At 48.9% G+C, this 15,243-nt stretch overlaps 7 protein-coding genes across 7 annotated transcripts; 3 read left to right on the top strand and 4 right to left on the bottom strand.

The window, feature by feature from the left end:
• Positions 1-1,600: 1,600 nt before the first annotated feature.
• Positions 1,601-2,246, top strand: PtrM4_051020 (uncharacterized protein; the record flags this gene model as incomplete). The annotated part of the gene is made up of 3 exons (XM_066104892.1): positions 1,601-1,631; positions 1,706-1,855; positions 2,053-2,246. The coding sequence occupies 3 exons, from the start codon at positions 1,601-1,603 to the stop codon at positions 2,244-2,246; spliced, it is 375 nt and encodes a 124-aa protein (XP_065959456.1).
• Positions 2,247-4,305: 2,059 nt separating this feature from the next.
• On the bottom strand, positions 4,306-5,512 carry PtrM4_051030 (GlcD, FAD-FMN-containing dehydrogenase; the record flags this gene model as incomplete). The annotated part of the gene is made up of 2 exons (XM_001936885.2): positions 4,306-5,340; positions 5,396-5,512. The coding sequence occupies 2 exons, from the start codon at positions 5,510-5,512 to the stop codon at positions 4,306-4,308; spliced, it is 1,152 nt and encodes a 383-aa protein (XP_001936920.2).
• Positions 5,513-5,665: 153 nt separating this feature from the next.
• On the bottom strand, positions 5,666-6,149 carry PtrM4_051040 (uncharacterized protein; the record flags this gene model as incomplete). Its single annotated transcript, XM_066104893.1, has 2 exons — positions 5,666-5,761; positions 5,961-6,149. The coding sequence occupies 2 exons, from the start codon at positions 6,147-6,149 to the stop codon at positions 5,666-5,668; spliced, it is 285 nt and encodes a 94-aa protein (XP_065959457.1).
• Positions 6,150-8,427: 2,278 nt separating this feature from the next.
• Positions 8,428-8,767, top strand: PtrM4_051050 (uncharacterized protein; the record flags this gene model as incomplete). Its single annotated transcript, XM_066104894.1, has 2 exons — positions 8,428-8,446; positions 8,511-8,767. 2 exons carry the CDS (start codon positions 8,428-8,430, stop codon positions 8,765-8,767), a joined length of 276 nt encoding a protein of 91 aa, XP_065959458.1.
• Positions 8,768-9,642: 875 nt separating this feature from the next.
• PtrM4_051060 (uncharacterized protein) lies at positions 9,643-10,368 on the bottom strand (the record flags this gene model as incomplete). The annotated part of the gene is made up of 3 exons (XM_066104895.1): positions 9,643-9,882; positions 9,941-10,136; positions 10,229-10,368. 3 exons carry the CDS (start codon positions 10,366-10,368, stop codon positions 9,643-9,645), a joined length of 576 nt encoding a protein of 191 aa, XP_065959459.1.
• A 2,187-nt stretch (positions 10,369-12,555) lies between these two features.
• On the top strand, positions 12,556-13,668 carry PtrM4_051070 (putative 6-methylsalicylic acid synthase protein; the record flags this gene model as incomplete). Its single annotated transcript, XM_001936888.2, has 1 exon — positions 12,556-13,668. One exon carries the CDS (start codon positions 12,556-12,558, stop codon positions 13,666-13,668), a length of 1,113 nt encoding a protein of 370 aa, XP_001936923.2.
• Positions 13,669-13,955: 287 nt separating this feature from the next.
• PtrM4_051080 (uncharacterized protein) lies at positions 13,956-14,672 on the bottom strand (the record flags this gene model as incomplete). Its single annotated transcript, XM_001936889.2, has 3 exons — positions 13,956-14,178; positions 14,227-14,316; positions 14,374-14,672. 3 exons carry the CDS (start codon positions 14,670-14,672, stop codon positions 13,956-13,958), a joined length of 612 nt encoding a protein of 203 aa, XP_001936924.1.
• Between the last annotated feature and the right edge of the window lie 571 nt (positions 14,673-15,243).

Raw genomic sequence — 15,243 nt, forward strand, 5'->3', positions numbered from 1 at the left:
CTTCTCCTGCATGTCGGACGTAACGTTCCTCGCAATCCGTGTCTCAGTTGCCTTGCGCAGGGCGTTTTCGATGCCATCATATCGGTAGACCTTTGACGTAGAACCCTTTCGATATCGGAAGGCGTCCCGCTCACATGGATTGCTGACAGGGGCAGATCTGGATCCATCCATTGCCCTATAATGGTTGCGCAATATCTAGGCAACCATTGCGCTACTACCCTTGATGCCTCAACCGGAGATGATGGATCGGACATGTCGGCATGGTCCAGAGCGGCGTCTCGACCGTGGGGTCTGCTACACCATATGATCTTGGCTCAAAGAGCTGTCAATTCACCCAGTGTCAATGTCGTGCGACGAGGAAGGGTCAACCCTATCCCCCGCACTAGCCGTGTTGTCCGCGTGACCTTTGATGTCGTACCATCATTCATCCCAGCTCTTGAATCTGTCATCGTGACATTTCCTCCTCTTAGTCTTTCCGACGTGCGCCTGATCTCGATCCACGTAAATTTTGCCTAAGACGGAAACAGGTCTTGGCGGCGCTGGTACGGTCACGTGACGAAGTCCTTCTCGAAGCAATCTGAAAAACTTAGTCACCATCGAGTGGTGGCGTGAGGTCATATACGCAAATCCAGAGTCTACCATGGAGATGAGTAATACGTTCAACTCACCCATCCGGCTCGTGAGTTTCGGCTTTCGGCTTTCCTACACAGTCAGCCCAGTGATCTGATCCTGCTCACCGGTTATTGAAGTTTCCATCAGCAAAAACTTGATCTTGAAGTGTCAGATAACAAGAACGACAACTCACCGTCAGCTGAAGCTGCTCTCTCATCATCAACCGTTTCTTCTGACCGGTACTCTTTCCAGGAGAGCGAGGCTGTCGATGCGGGGCTGTTTATTGGTAAGACGGCTGACCGCAGCACATGGAAATGTCCATAAATGGCATACCGTTGAGAGGCGTTCATTGTAAACGCTCAGCTCGTTGCTTACCCGTACGCTCTTCTTGCCACAATTCCTGTCAGCCGCTTACTACCCCACACTCTGGCGGTCTCGCCATGTCCGTTCAGTGGTGCATCGCACTGCTTGCTTTTCAAACTCTATCGCGATACAAAGAAATCGGAGATTTGTTTTGCAGATCCTGTCGTCGTTCGTAAGGGCAGTCGTGCGGTCGCGACTCGCACTACAAGCACGCCAAACGCCTCTGGCTCCTCAACAACCGCGCAATGCAGTCCAGTAGATAAAACAAATACGCATTATGCGGCGTGATACCATGGACCGTATATCCCAAGGCTGAGACACATGACCGCGCGTTTCAGCACTCGGTAAGCATTAGCTTGTTCCTGGGCTAGTTTGCGATCTGTGCTCTCACACCTCACACCGCTTTTCAGGAAACTTTGAGCAGCACATTTTTTGCTTGAAATACCTGCGCACCCCTTCACTTACTGAATTTCTTCCACAACTCATACCAGCCTCATCCGTACAAAAAGAAAAATCATTCAGAAAGAGATAGGAAATGCCGCCCCGAAGTGTGTGTTTGAATGTGTTTACGACTAGTCTTGGCGACAGCAATCTGGCGGTGAACAACAATGGCAGAGGAAACCCGATGATGGAAAGGAGGGATAGTGCGCAGAGTGGTATGTCGACTTTTCCAGCAGTACTTTGGTGTTTTGCAATGTTATTTGCAAAGTATACTAATTGTTTGATTTAGATACCAGAAGATCCTCTGATGGTTCCGTCTCATCGCAACCTACGCATCCCTCTATCCTGCCACCCCCGGCTTTCAACCGCCCAGAGCTGTTCCACTCTCTTCGGCCCATGGCCAGCACCGAGAGTCTGAATGTCTCCTTGACGAGCAAGCGTAAGTCGAAACTTCCATTTTCGTCCGTGTACCACGATGCAGGAACCCGACTTCATTCGCTACGCTGCATTAGTGCGCATGTACCGCTCCACTTTACCCACACTTTAGGGGCCGCCTTAAGGCCTAACACTACGACATGTCGAATACCTTCACGTCGGGTAGTCATATGGTTGAACAAATTTACTAACATGCAACAGCTTGCACAAGCTGCTCCGGCGCACCCGCCCGCCGCCGCTGCTCCCGCTGCAAGGCAGCCTACTACTGTGACCGCAACTGCCAAAAGTCGGACTGGAAGACGCACCGCAACGTCTGCGAACCCATCACCCAGACCTACTCTGCTCCTGCCACGCCAAACTTCTCCAACCCAGCCAGCCCCACCACCGAGAACTGATGTAGCCCGCCACCAAGCCCGCCTGTACCACCCCCCCGCTTCCGCAAGCCAGACTCGCGATAGCAGGGGAGGTACAACGGGCTTCGATGGAACCCAATTCAGGCGGGATTGCTGTCATCTGTAACATGCAAGAGCAAACGGGTCACGACCAGCACTACCGCCACACCACCCACCGTGATAGCGAACCCCGCCATCACATTTTCCATGCAACGACCTAATGAATACGATAAACGATTCTGTAGAAACCAACCATACCAATACCACCGCTCATCTTCCCTTTACGCGCAACAAAAAACGGGAAGAGCAAAGGCGTTACTTTTTTTCACAGGCAATACATACAACGGTGTTATTACCGGGGGACTTTGGTTTTGCAACTTCATCAATCATCATCAGCCAAACTTTTATAGAAAGACCGGGGGCCCATAGGCATTCATTTGCAAGAACTCTTTACATATACACCGATTTCTTCTTCTTGCCCTTGTTTACTTTTTTTTGTCTTGTTGGTTTAGCATAGCGAAATTGAAATTGAAATTGGATATTCTACTCTCACAAACCACCGACCTTCTTGCATCTTGTGTGACATTTTGCTACACGCGCCGACTACGCTGAATTCCACCGGACCCTGAACTTCTAAACTCTAAACCCCCTTCTTCTCCATCAGAAAAACGGCCTCACAAGCATCCTCCCTGCACCGCGGCACGCACTCCCGCACTCCCCCGATAATGATGTGACAATGTCTAAACTCTCCGACCACGAGGGATTTTTCGTCCCGCAAGTCCGTCTGTGTCTGTCCCGTGTTCCCCGCATGAAATTTAGCTGCAAAAACCTTGTCGCCACGAGGTTGTGAAACACCGGTGTCAATCTTCAATGTTCAGCAAATGTTAACATTTGGAGCAAAATGGCACATTGGATGGGATGGGATGGGCCGACGAAAAATTTCACATGTCACATATCACACACCGGTATACATAGGGGCGATGGCGATGGCGATGTCGAAAGTCTCCGATTTACACGTCCGCATACCGCCGATGTCCGTCGTCCGTCCGCCTCTGTCGGTGTCGGTGAAATGCGCTGTTTACTTACACCCCTGGGTTCAACAACGACACGCAACGCAACGCAACGCCAGGTACCGGTAAGTACAGCTCAAAGGTCTGGATTGCTGACTACAACACCCACTCTACTCTACCTCTTACGCGATCTGACTGGCCCATCTCATCCCGTGCTATATGTGACTCGCTCGCCGCCGAGAGACAAGCGGTGAGCAAAACCGTTTGAACAAAGAGAACATCAACATACGTGGCGCGGGGAAAACCGCAAAATCTGACTTTTGTTCGAGGATGGCTGAATCGAGATGCATCGGGAGTCAATGTTAGGTAAGGGGAATGGATGGATGCGCTGGGGCGGGGGGTGAGATGTTGCGGTGAGAGGATTACTAGATGTGGATGTGGATGTGGATGTACTTCTGTAGAAGGTGGAGATAAGTACGGTAAAAGTTGCGAAAAGCGGGAGATGGGCTTACATCGGCGTAAATCGTCAATCAGAGACGAAACGGCAGATGGCGGAACCGCGCGCCCGGACTACCGTACCACAACAGAGTACGTACCTCACATGTACATACCTCCAGAAAGAGTCTCCGCGAACGAATCAATACAAGGGGCCACTTGCGTCTGGCACTATTGGCAGGACGCAGAGGAGCATTTTCTGTGGGTTTGCGATATATGCGGCGAATCGGCATCGAGGTATTTTTGTAAATGGGGTGTGGTTTGTATACGTGTTCATGTATGCACGTTGGTGAATCTACTGGTGGCCCGAGTATCGGTGCTATTTGATATGTATGTAGGGACGTTTGTGGGACCTGCGTGTTGACCCCGCATGTTTTGATTAAGTAAGATGGCAGAATAGCTTCTGGAGTGGTCTTTTTTTATTGAGAGGTAGCTAGGTGGTTGTGATACTGCAGGTAGTTCACATGTAGTGCAGGAAACGATGTGATGGGAGGGAGGGGGAGTCGTAATATCATTGATCTATCTTTTGGTAGAGAGCGCATACGCAGACCACCCTTCTATACAACCTGGCCGAATGGAGCCTTTCCGCTGAGCTTGAAATAGCCGAGTTGCAGCTTCTGGAATACGCTGTCAGGGTCGTACTCTTTCGAGACAGCGTTCAGCTTGGCGACGTTTGTGGCTCCATAGCCGGAAATAACGGGCTCGTAGGGGCTACTGTATGGCATGCACATGTAGTCGTTGTCCGCACCGAGCTCCTTGGCCTTGGCTACGCAATCGCTAAGATAGCTCTGCGCTGCCTTGAGGACGGCCTTGTCATCCTTCTCATCGGTCCAAGACATGTAAAACAGCGCATGGAAGAATGGCCCGTCTTCGGGATAGAGGCCGAGCGAATTACCACCCTTCTTCTGCATGGCCTGTAGTGCGGGCTTGGTAAAGGCCTGGAATGAGATACTGGGTGCCTTTTCAGGAATGCCCGGAGCAACCTCCCAGAGATGCTGCATGATCCATTTCATGAGATCCGTGTTGAGCTTGAAGGACTGGGACCACATAGTCGTGCGGAAGCCGTCTGGCATACTCGCGGTCAACCCAAGAGTAGTTTCAGCGAGAGTGGTATTTCGGGTGTTGTCTGTGACCGGGGGGTACGAGAGGTATTCCTTAAGTATGGCCGGTGGGTTCGCTGTGTCAATCGGATCAAAGTACTCGTACTCCGCGGATGCAAGCTTGCTTCCAGAATAGTACGAGACCGCGACGAAGTGTGCGAGTTTGTGGTCCTCATCAGCCTTGTCAACCGCATTTCCAAATGCGTCGATCAGGGCAGGGGCGTAACTGATGTTATATTGGCGTTTGCTGGCGAACATGGGACCTTGAGAAAGGGTTTCGTAGTTGAAGGTAGTGATGATGCCGAAATTGTTGCTTCCTCCGCGCAGAGCCCAGTACAGGTCGGGAAACGTATCATAGCTCACATTAATGATAGCGCCTTTGGCAGTGACGAGTTCAAAAGATGCAATATTATCGCATGCCAAGCCGTATTGGTTGGTGTGGTGGCTGATTCCCCCACCCAGAGTAAGACCACCGACTCCGACATCCGACGCCTGTTCAACGTCAATGATTGATGCAAAAAATCTTCAAGGATTCGTGTTCACTTACCTGTCCACCGACGATGGCAAGGTTGTAGGGAGTCAGGTAGTCGTATACCTCCTTCCATCGGTTGCCGGGACCAACAGCAACCGTTTTCTTGTCAGCGGATAGCTTCTTCTGGTTCATGTTGACCGTGTCTACTGTAATACCACCCTCAATGCTTGAGGCACCAGGAAAGGCAGCATGGCCTCCGCTCTTGACTGCAAATTGACATTGAGTAAGACGTGCAATCAATACCAATATCGAAACTTCGGGAGCTGCTTTGGTAGTAAAGGTGCATTACGGTTGCACGTTGGACTGCTGTATCGACCAGTATGTAGTTGGTGCGGCGTTGGAAACTTTTCCGCTGCCAAATAGGAGCTCAAGGCTATTGCACTGTGTGGTGAATCAGCCGAGTATCCTCCTGTTCTAATGCACCAAGAATAGCAAGGAAGCCAAGACTCGTAAGTGACTTGGTAGTGTTTAGAGAATTATCGAAATTTTGCATAGCAAAGACGGTCTTTTGTGTATAGCAGCGCTAACTTGTTGCTTGGGCAGGGCATGAGCGTCAATGAAGTAAAGAGTCGGAACCTACCGCTATCGAGCAGCCTTTCAGCGACGAGCGAACGACCAAGCCAGCCAACTCGGTTATGGCGGAAACATTGACGCCGTTCTGGATCAAAGCTTTCGTAACGTTGAAGTCGGACGGCTCAAAAATGTCTTGGGATAACACACTAGCGGCTAAGACGAGGACGCCAAGTGAGTACTTCTGGAAGAACCTCATGGCGACGGAGATTAAACAGTTGCCAGCCCACAGATTTGGAATCTAGAGGTTGCGGCACGGTGTGAAGAGACAAGCCCTGGTTGCAGACGGCAAGCGTTTTGTAGCTTCTACCAAAGCCGTAGGGCATTTGGTGGCGAGTAATGAATTACACTACAAGCCAAATGGCGAGCTTAGAGATGTTGCTTCCATGCTCATGGACGCACGGCGGTTGATGCGGACAGCCTCTTCTGCAACGTTCTGTGATGCTTGTAGGCGGAATACAGATTAATTGTCCAATCGCGGGATATACAGATCGTTACCGCGCTGGAGACAAAGGGATGAAGGATGCTAGCCGATGTACCCAGATGCTGTAAACAGCGTAGTGTTCGAAGAGTTGAAAGACGAGATGCAAGCCCTGCATTAATTTATCTAGATGGTGTGACCTAGATGCTTGGCTGCTTGAGGGGATCATGTTCCTGGCTCCCGCTAGATCAGGGACCGCAGCCATGATATATTCGCGCACGGCGCAATTATTTGACATGGAATTCTCAAATGACTGTCTTTGTGTCGATACATATACTTCAAGAATCAGATGGGTAAGCTGACGTGGTGAAGGTGAAGGGGGCCAAAGTTCGGGTGGCAACGGTTCGGCTAGTTAACTCCGTGTCCCGCAAACCGTGCCTCTTTGGCATTGCGGCACAGTTTGCGGGCGAGCCTGTCTACCGGTTCAGTATCAATCCTTCACCTCGCCCACGGCAACAACCCTTTTTCCAGTACTACCTGTCCACGTTCTGGAATTGCTTGCCCAGTTTTTATGGAAGAAGGGCAGGTGCATTGCTTTCCGTCGCGTGTAAGCATGCGCAACCACTCCGCGTTAGTATCACGTCCATCAGCCGCCCATCAGCCTTGCTTGTGAAACCATAATCTTTATCCTAATCCTTGAAATCCAATGTTCGTGGCAAGATTCCCGTTGTCGGGCCGGCTGTCGAGCGACTCACCTGCTCTGGACACCCTGTCATGATTTCATCCGTCAGCACACGCCGCGCGTATGAAGTCGCTCGGAGAAGATCTGGAAGAGATACGATGGATCGTATCTCACGGTTACTCGCTTATAAACTCATACAGCAAAGCATAGTTGGCGTAAGGTATATCCAAGCAGCTGTGCCTCTTCCTGCCTGCCTTGCAATCAAATGAGCATGCGATGCCTCCCACTGCTGTACCAGCACGATGGTTCGGTCGACCCACCCGAGTGTACCTTTGTTTAGTGAATTATGAAGGATGGGAATTATAATTCATGTACACTGAGACGCTGATCTCCAAGGCTACACGCTTATCTTCATCCTTTCGCTTCATCGCCATCTTTGATCGTCGTTTAGCCCTCTGTTTTTACAACTTCCAACTCCCATCAACCGACTATTTACAATGACATCCAAGGCTGAAGAGTCAGCGCGCCAAAACACTTCCTTCTCTTCGGAGACTGTACAAGCGGTGGGCTATGCAACCCTCGCCGTAGTATCAGCGGTCGTGGTCGCACGTATCGCGTTGCAATATGCCCGGCCAAGAAAGATAGCAGCCGAAGATTACTGGATGGCTTTCGCATATATTTTATTCGTCGCGCAGTGCATCTTGTACATTATTTTGTCACCCAAACGAGAAAGAGTATGACAGTACACGAACGGCGACATAGGGCCATACCCAAGACTCAAGGAAGATGCTTACTTGATTGGGAGGTTGATCTTCCCCGCTCTCCTCTTTTTCTGGACCATATTGTGGAGTGTGAAGTTTGGACTGTTGCTTCGGTACAGAAAGTTATTCGCTGGGCTGCCTGGGCTTTACAACAGGATTTGGTGGTTTCTTGTTGTCTTTTGCGCCTTTGTGAGTTGACAACCATTCTTTATATTCCTAATAACACTCTAACATCGCCTTTCTCACGTCTTGTGAGACATTGGGTAGCTTTTTTGGAGGAGGGAAGAAGAGAGGATGTAACAACAGAGTGCGACAGTTCGTCAGCATTTGGTACTCATTTGCCGCAGATACCATTACCAACATCATGTGTGAGTGCTTTCATGACTCATTGTCAAATCCTATATTCTAATTCAGTCTCATTGTAGTGATTGCATTCCCTTGGCACTTAACATGGAGCCTTAACATGCCGCGGGGGCAGAAGACGGCCATCAGAGTCCTCTTTGCCAGCGGTATCGTTTGCATCTTCATTGCGACACTACGTGCTGCTCAAATTACCGCGAACACTATCAAGACCCACGCAACCATGGATGGTACGTGGCTTGCAGTCTGAGGAATGGCTGAGACAGCTGTCGGTAAGATCATCCATTATCCCTCGCAACTGCACTACAAAAACCAGCTCGATACTAACATCTACAGCTATAATAATCGGTGTCTGCCCCTCTTTCGCCATTATCATCCGCGCAACCCGCAAAAATAACAAGAACCCCTCAAACGATGGAGGAGTCTTCAGCTTCCATCTCCCCACAATCGGCAGTGCCCCGACACGCCCCAAACCGAAGAAGGACCCAAACACACATGGCAGTCAGAACGAACTTGCGACGAAACCGGATAGCGCGTCTATTACCACAACAGTACATCAGGACAACGAGAGCTTTGGGGTAGCGAGGCAGTAGTCTGGGACGGCGGGGGACATATAATTTTGTATGACATCAATGATTCCTCTGGAAGAGAGCTCGGGGGGTCATATAGCCTTTTTTGTATTGGATTATGATGAATGAATGAAATGCAAAGCTTATCGTTATAGACTTCGATGAGTGCTGCAATGGCAGTGTCATACAGCAACGCAGTAACCACCTACCCTGCGCCCTTCTCGATCTATTAGATCAAACCCTTCGGGCATGGCGAAGAATAATGCAGAACCTCTCAAACATTGAACTGGAGGATCAGTGCTCAACACGAAATTGGTGCTAGGTTTTCGATCTTGTATGATCATTCCGCCAACGTTTCGAACATCTCTTGTCTTCAAAGTACTTGTCTGATTTCTGAAAAGGTCCAATGACGCTTGGTCTGTAGTACCTAGACGTTCTCTTGCAAAAGATCGGTCTAGTCACACGGCTACAGCTACTGGATGCCGAAGAGCCAATAGCTTGATCTTGTCGGCAAGGTCACACTGCGTCGTGTTGCAGCCCCACATAGCGAATGACATTTATTCGTTTCTCCTAAAGTCCATCATGTGCTGTGCTAAACTAACTCGACATGGTCGAACTGCACCAAGCGAGCTGGCAGTGAGCAAGATGCTAGCCCAAAGCGCCTCGTGTGTGTACGAAACAATTTGCATGATTGAGTGAAGCAAGAAAAACAGACATAGGAATCAGGTTAGAGCAAGCTGCACTTTCAGAACATAGGCGAGTCACCGCTTCAACATGGATGCGAGCGTGAAGCACCGAGAGTAATACATTGTTTCGCGGTGCAAGTACTATACTGTCTATAAGTCCACCCCTACAGAACAGCCGTAGAGAAGGTCGTCTCGGACCTCAGAACGGGTTCACTACTCAGCAGGGCCAGTGGAATTCCCTGCCAGAGCCTTCGCAAGGTCCGCTTGAAACTTCACAGAGTACGCAGAGTCGACAAACTCGTCAAAGTGAGAAACCTTCTTGCCATCTTCCGTAAAGGACAGAATCAACGCATACTCGTTTGCATACAGCCCGATTGCCGTCTGAGCCTTACTGCGGGCGTGGATGATGCATTTGTGAGTCTTAGCGTCATGCAGCTCCTCGATGACCGTAGCCTGCAGCTATGTTAGTCGTCTCACACTACCTAAGTCTGCTTGACTAGAGCGCACTGACCGTGAAGTTCACATAATTGGGCCTGATTGATTCGAAGTAGGCGCGGTATTCGTCGTTGCTCTTCCCGGTTCGGTTCATGGAGAGAGGCAGCACTTGATGCTTGCAATCAGGGGTTCGATAAGCCAAGATGGCTTCGATGTCCCAAACATTGTAGGCTCGGATGACTTCCCGAGCTGTAGCCTGCTGAGCCACCAGACTGTAGGTGTTAGGATTGAAGTACAAATAGTTTATTGCCCTGGTTATGGTGGAGCTTATGCTGGAGAGGATGCGCTAGTGGAAAAGACTTACTTTGGCAAAGGGGTGTCGATAGAACACTGATCCAAGCTTAAGCCGATCATGATATCGCTTGGCTTCGAATTGGGGCTTGCAAGCGGCTGGGAAACAGCAAGGAGGGAGAAGGTGGTAGTAATCAGGTTGACGAGCTTCATGATGGCTGCTGTTTGTGACTGGGTGTATATCAGTTGAATACTCTGCGAGTATCTGAATGTCTGATACAGAAGGACATAGATTGCGAAGAAGGTACCCTATTATATACGGCACTTAAGCCACACTAATGGCAGACAGATGGACTGCCGTGATACATCCCTTCGCTATACGCGTTGGTATACTACGCCCTTGGTAAATAGGAGGCAAGTACTAAATTCTAAATCTAGTGAGAATATACCTATTAGGCCCTCTTTTCCTTCTTCTTTCCAGATATTATACGCCAGTCTTAAAGTCCTCATTTTCTTCATACATCGATATATATACCTAGATCTAAATCAATGCTTATGTACCCAATGTATAAGTATCTTTTCATCACAACTCAAGTTTGTGTCTATCACTGTTCTTTTTTACTCGGAGAATGCAATTATCCAGCACCAGACTTGTCAACAATCAATCAGATCGGCATGATTGATTCCTATCTAGGTTAAAGGCTGCCTAATGAAGTAATTCTTTAACCTATATAGGAATCAATCATGTCGATCGATTGATTGTTGACAAGTCTGTCCAGCACTAATATACTCTCTCCTCGGGCCCCTATGTTTATCTATTATACTATACAATATAGAAGTATTTTTGTGCTCTATAGCTTCTATATGGTGTATAACAACACTTATTCCAATTCACCTAGGTTCGAGAGCGAGCATGCCAGATCATCCGCGGAGCCAGCCCATGCTCTTGCCATGAAAGGACGACCCTTCGTCGATAATCTGCATGGATAGAACGTAGACTTTACCTTGGCAGCAATGTTTACCTGGAAACCATTATTGGCCCAGAGATGGTGAGTAGGTACCTCATGAACGCCCGTTGAAGGGCGCCCCTGTATATGCATGAGCTGCAACCTTCCGATTGGGCGTTCGGCAGGTAGCGAACGCGAGTGCGAGACCATTTGAATTCTTCCATATAGATTCACTGCGGCTATTGCTTGTTTCTTTGTTCCAAAATCTCTGGTATGACGTTGTCAAGGGATTGTTTCGGAGGATTTTACCAATGCGGGTCTTGCCAAGAGCTGCAGTGGCTGATGTGCATACCTCAAGGGCGAGATCCCTTCGTCTTGCGATGCACAGTACTCAAAAGAAACAGAAAGTTTCCACCAATCTGCTCCTTCTAACTCGCAGTATCTACGCGGTTTCTAATTGGTTGGATGTTCTGCTGGTCCGGTCATGGTTCTACATGCAACCTCAACCAGATTAAGCAACACTTTACCGTATAAGCGCAAGTGCGATGGATCGTCGCTCAAGAACTTCCTGAATCATGTTACTACTGACACCCAGTCCTGAACACCTCAAGCTTTCCAATGGAATCATGGCGGCAAAATCCTCCCGATTACAGGTTTTGGAATCAAATTCAATCAGGTGTTGGTTGACCGGCTTCGGAGACCTCTTAACTATGTAGACGCTGGCCTTAATTTCTCAACGTATCGATATTGCAATTGACTCAATTGTGACATCTTACTCAAAAATCCCGACGAGAAAAATGGACGGAATGGATGAACATGATCCCGGAGTATGCAGTGGAAAAGAGCAGCAGCCTAGCTCAGTAAGTGTGCAATTACCTTCACCGTGTTACTCAGAATAGCATCTAACTCAACATGAAAGGCCAGTTCAGACGATTTAACGACAGCAGGCCTCTCTTGTGGCACCGCTGAAGGTCTCATAGATAGACTCCGCAACAATCAATTCAATCCGGTCACTCTCCTAGACCCACTTACCTATCTAGGTAGGGCTTAAACTCCTATAGGTAACTACTAGGCTTAAAGCGGTAATCAATCAATCCAATCTGAACCTTCTAGGACCCACTTAATTGATTGTTGCGGACTGTGCTCATAGACTCTCTCATGTACCGACTAGCCTGGTTTGCCGCTCCTCTCTCAGAGACGCCGCTACCAATGAGAAGCGCGGTAGTTATATCAGCCGACACTTCAATTTTGGAAAACTATGTCAAGGACCTGAAACCCCTGGCTCATCGAGTTCTTACGATATCTACGTCCAAGGAAATCAAAGACTATACTGTAGTGAGTACCTTGGCTCAGGACGACGCGGTGGTGATCTACGCCCCTGCAAAAGCCGAGAAGAACGGGGACGTAGCCAGCAGAAACTTTGGTTTGGCAAGTGGCCAGCATTTTATCTATCATGTCGAAAATCCCTAGCAGACCGAAGCTGTTTGTTGTGTTGGAGAGCAGTTACAAAGGTCAATGTCTTGATCATGTAGCGCGATACTCTCTATACGGCTTCGCACGCGCCGCTGCATCAGAACACTCGGATACCTGGGGTGGTTTGATCGACAATGAAGGAGCAGCTCTTCCTCTATCTTCCATCAGAGATGTGCGCATGCAAGGCGTAGTTCGCGTACAGAATGGGGTCCCACAGGTTGCGCGGCTGAGGCAGTTCTCTGCGAGCGAAAAGGCCAAAAAACCCGGGAAAAGTCTTCTACCCCGGCCTGGTGGAACGTACTTAGTCACTGGTAGCTTTGAGAAGCTAGATCTTGAGGTACTTCAGTTCTTGGTCGAAAGAGGTGCTCAAAGGATCGTTGTAGTATCGCGTCACACTCTGCCGCCTCGAAAGGAGTGGCCTTCCGTTTTCGGACCGATGTCTTCAATCATCGAGCGTATCAAGCTGCTAGAAGATCGTGGTGCGACAATACATGCCCTAGCACTTGACATTGGCCTTCCGGGAGCATCATCTAAATTGACAAGCGCAATTGAGCAACTGTCACTCCCTCCAGTGTTAGGGGTTGTTCATGCTGCCGCCGTACCGGAGCATGGATACATCAAAGACACCACTTCTGACACCTATGCTACCGTCATGGCTCCAAAGATCACAAGGGCTCTGAACCTGCATGAGACTTTCCCACCAGGGACGCTTGACTTCCTCATACTCTTCTCATCGATCAATCAGGTCATTGGAACGCCGGGCCAGTCTGCAAGTGCCGCATCAAACACCTTTCTCGACGGACTAGCTATCCATCGACGGAAACAATATTGCAACACTGTCGCTATACAATCGACAGCATGGCGAGCGTCAAATACAGCTCTCATCAATCCTGAGTTACATGCTGCAGGCATCGCAGACATAACAACAGAAGAGGCCTTCCAGGCTTGGCAACTTCTTTCGGGTATTGATACCGACCACGCCGTTGTAACCAGGCTGAGAGTTCTCGATACTGAGGAGCCATTGCCGAGCGAAGTCTTAGCCGATGTGGTGAAACGCCGCACTACTCCGAAAGATGAACATTCGGTGGAGTGATTTTATGGTCTTTCGAAGCAACGCAGGCTTTATATACGGGCTGTCATCACTGCTTTCTCTTTAACTATGTGTGACATACCACTCATCTGCCGAAGCATGGATTACTGTTGGCAAACGAGAATATAGAATTAAATTTGCAGTCTAGTAACTCCGGATATCTAAATTTCTGTAAACGAATATATGTGGAAAAGAACCAAACGCCGCCAAATGATGATGTTGCCCACGGAGATGTGGATTTTTTGGGCTCGGCTCCCACTCAGGCTCCAAACCAGCTCGCCACTGTACTTTTAGACCATAGAGCCGCCATCATCCGCAGTCGGCTCTTCCACGCTGTTTCTTGGCTCACCCGCTCGGTCCAACAAGGGTGCATATTCTTGGAACTTTGTGCCAATTTTGATGTTTCCGACTGAGAAGGACCCGTTTTGGCACTGCGGGCACGAGATGGGATATGCCGGTCCGGGCTGTAATGCATCCAGTAACTGGTTTACAACAAAATATACATGAATGAGGCTGCACAAATTAGCAAGATTCGGATGTGAAAGGGAGTAAAGAATATACAAATTGCAAATAAGAAAGTTCGTGCCGTAAGTGCCCAACATGATCATGCTGTCATCGCAATCAGAACGTATAGTCATATTTACCCAGTCCCTGTGAAAAAATTGTGAGCGTTAATCCTCAAAACGCGTTCAAATGCTAGTTGCTTACAAGATTAGGCATACGATAAGTGCAGCCGCTAGTAGTACGTCGAAAACTAGATGTACGGGAGTACCTGTAAGCCCACTAGCCTGGCATCCACACTTCTTTTCATTTGCAAGAAGGAGCGCTGAATAAGCCGCCGAGAAGAAGAATGGGATGATGCCAATGGCGGGATTAACATCTCCCGAGCCGATACCTTGAATGAAGAGGAGAATGAAGCCAGGCGGAAAGATAGCGAGAGAAATCGCGCGTAGCGTGTGATTTTTTGATTTCTTGAAAATGCCGAGGTTTAGGACTGGTCCTGCCATTGTGGTAAATTTTTCTGCGTGATTGAAAGTCTGGAATTGGAATAATTGGTCGTGAAGTAATAAGCAACGAAATTCGGATATGGGCAATTCGAAATTACAATTCATGGCCAGGAGATAAATACATGTTGCAATGCGCGTGTCTTTCCTTGTTGAGATTAGGCAACAGCATCTTACAGATCGGCGGGTGGCCTTGATGGCAGTGCCAAACAGCGAGGCTGTTTTCGCATGAAAAACACGGGATGTCCATGTGTACAAACGAGAATAAGTAACAGAGCCACATGTAAGAAATGGGAGTTTACGCCTGGTTCTCGTTCAAACAAGCTAGTAGTTGTCTTCATTATCGGATGTTGGTGTATGATGCAGGTGGGCGTAGCGGTTCCATGCCGATGCTGGCCACGAGAGCTTGCAGGGGACGATGAGCGCAGAGTAAATTTAGTCACATAGCTTGTGGCGAACATTTGAATCACCTGCGATGTTGATCTCTACCTCGAAGGATTCTTTAGACTGAGACTGTTTACGGACGCCTAACTGCTGTGCGGGGGCGGCTCCACGGCTATCACTAGACCCAATC

This window comes from Pyrenophora tritici-repentis, chromosome 10, assembly GCF_003171515.1.
Source record: "Pyrenophora tritici-repentis strain M4 chromosome 10, whole genome shotgun sequence".
Classification (NCBI taxonomy): domain Eukaryota; kingdom Fungi; phylum Ascomycota; class Dothideomycetes; order Pleosporales; family Pleosporaceae; genus Pyrenophora; species Pyrenophora tritici-repentis.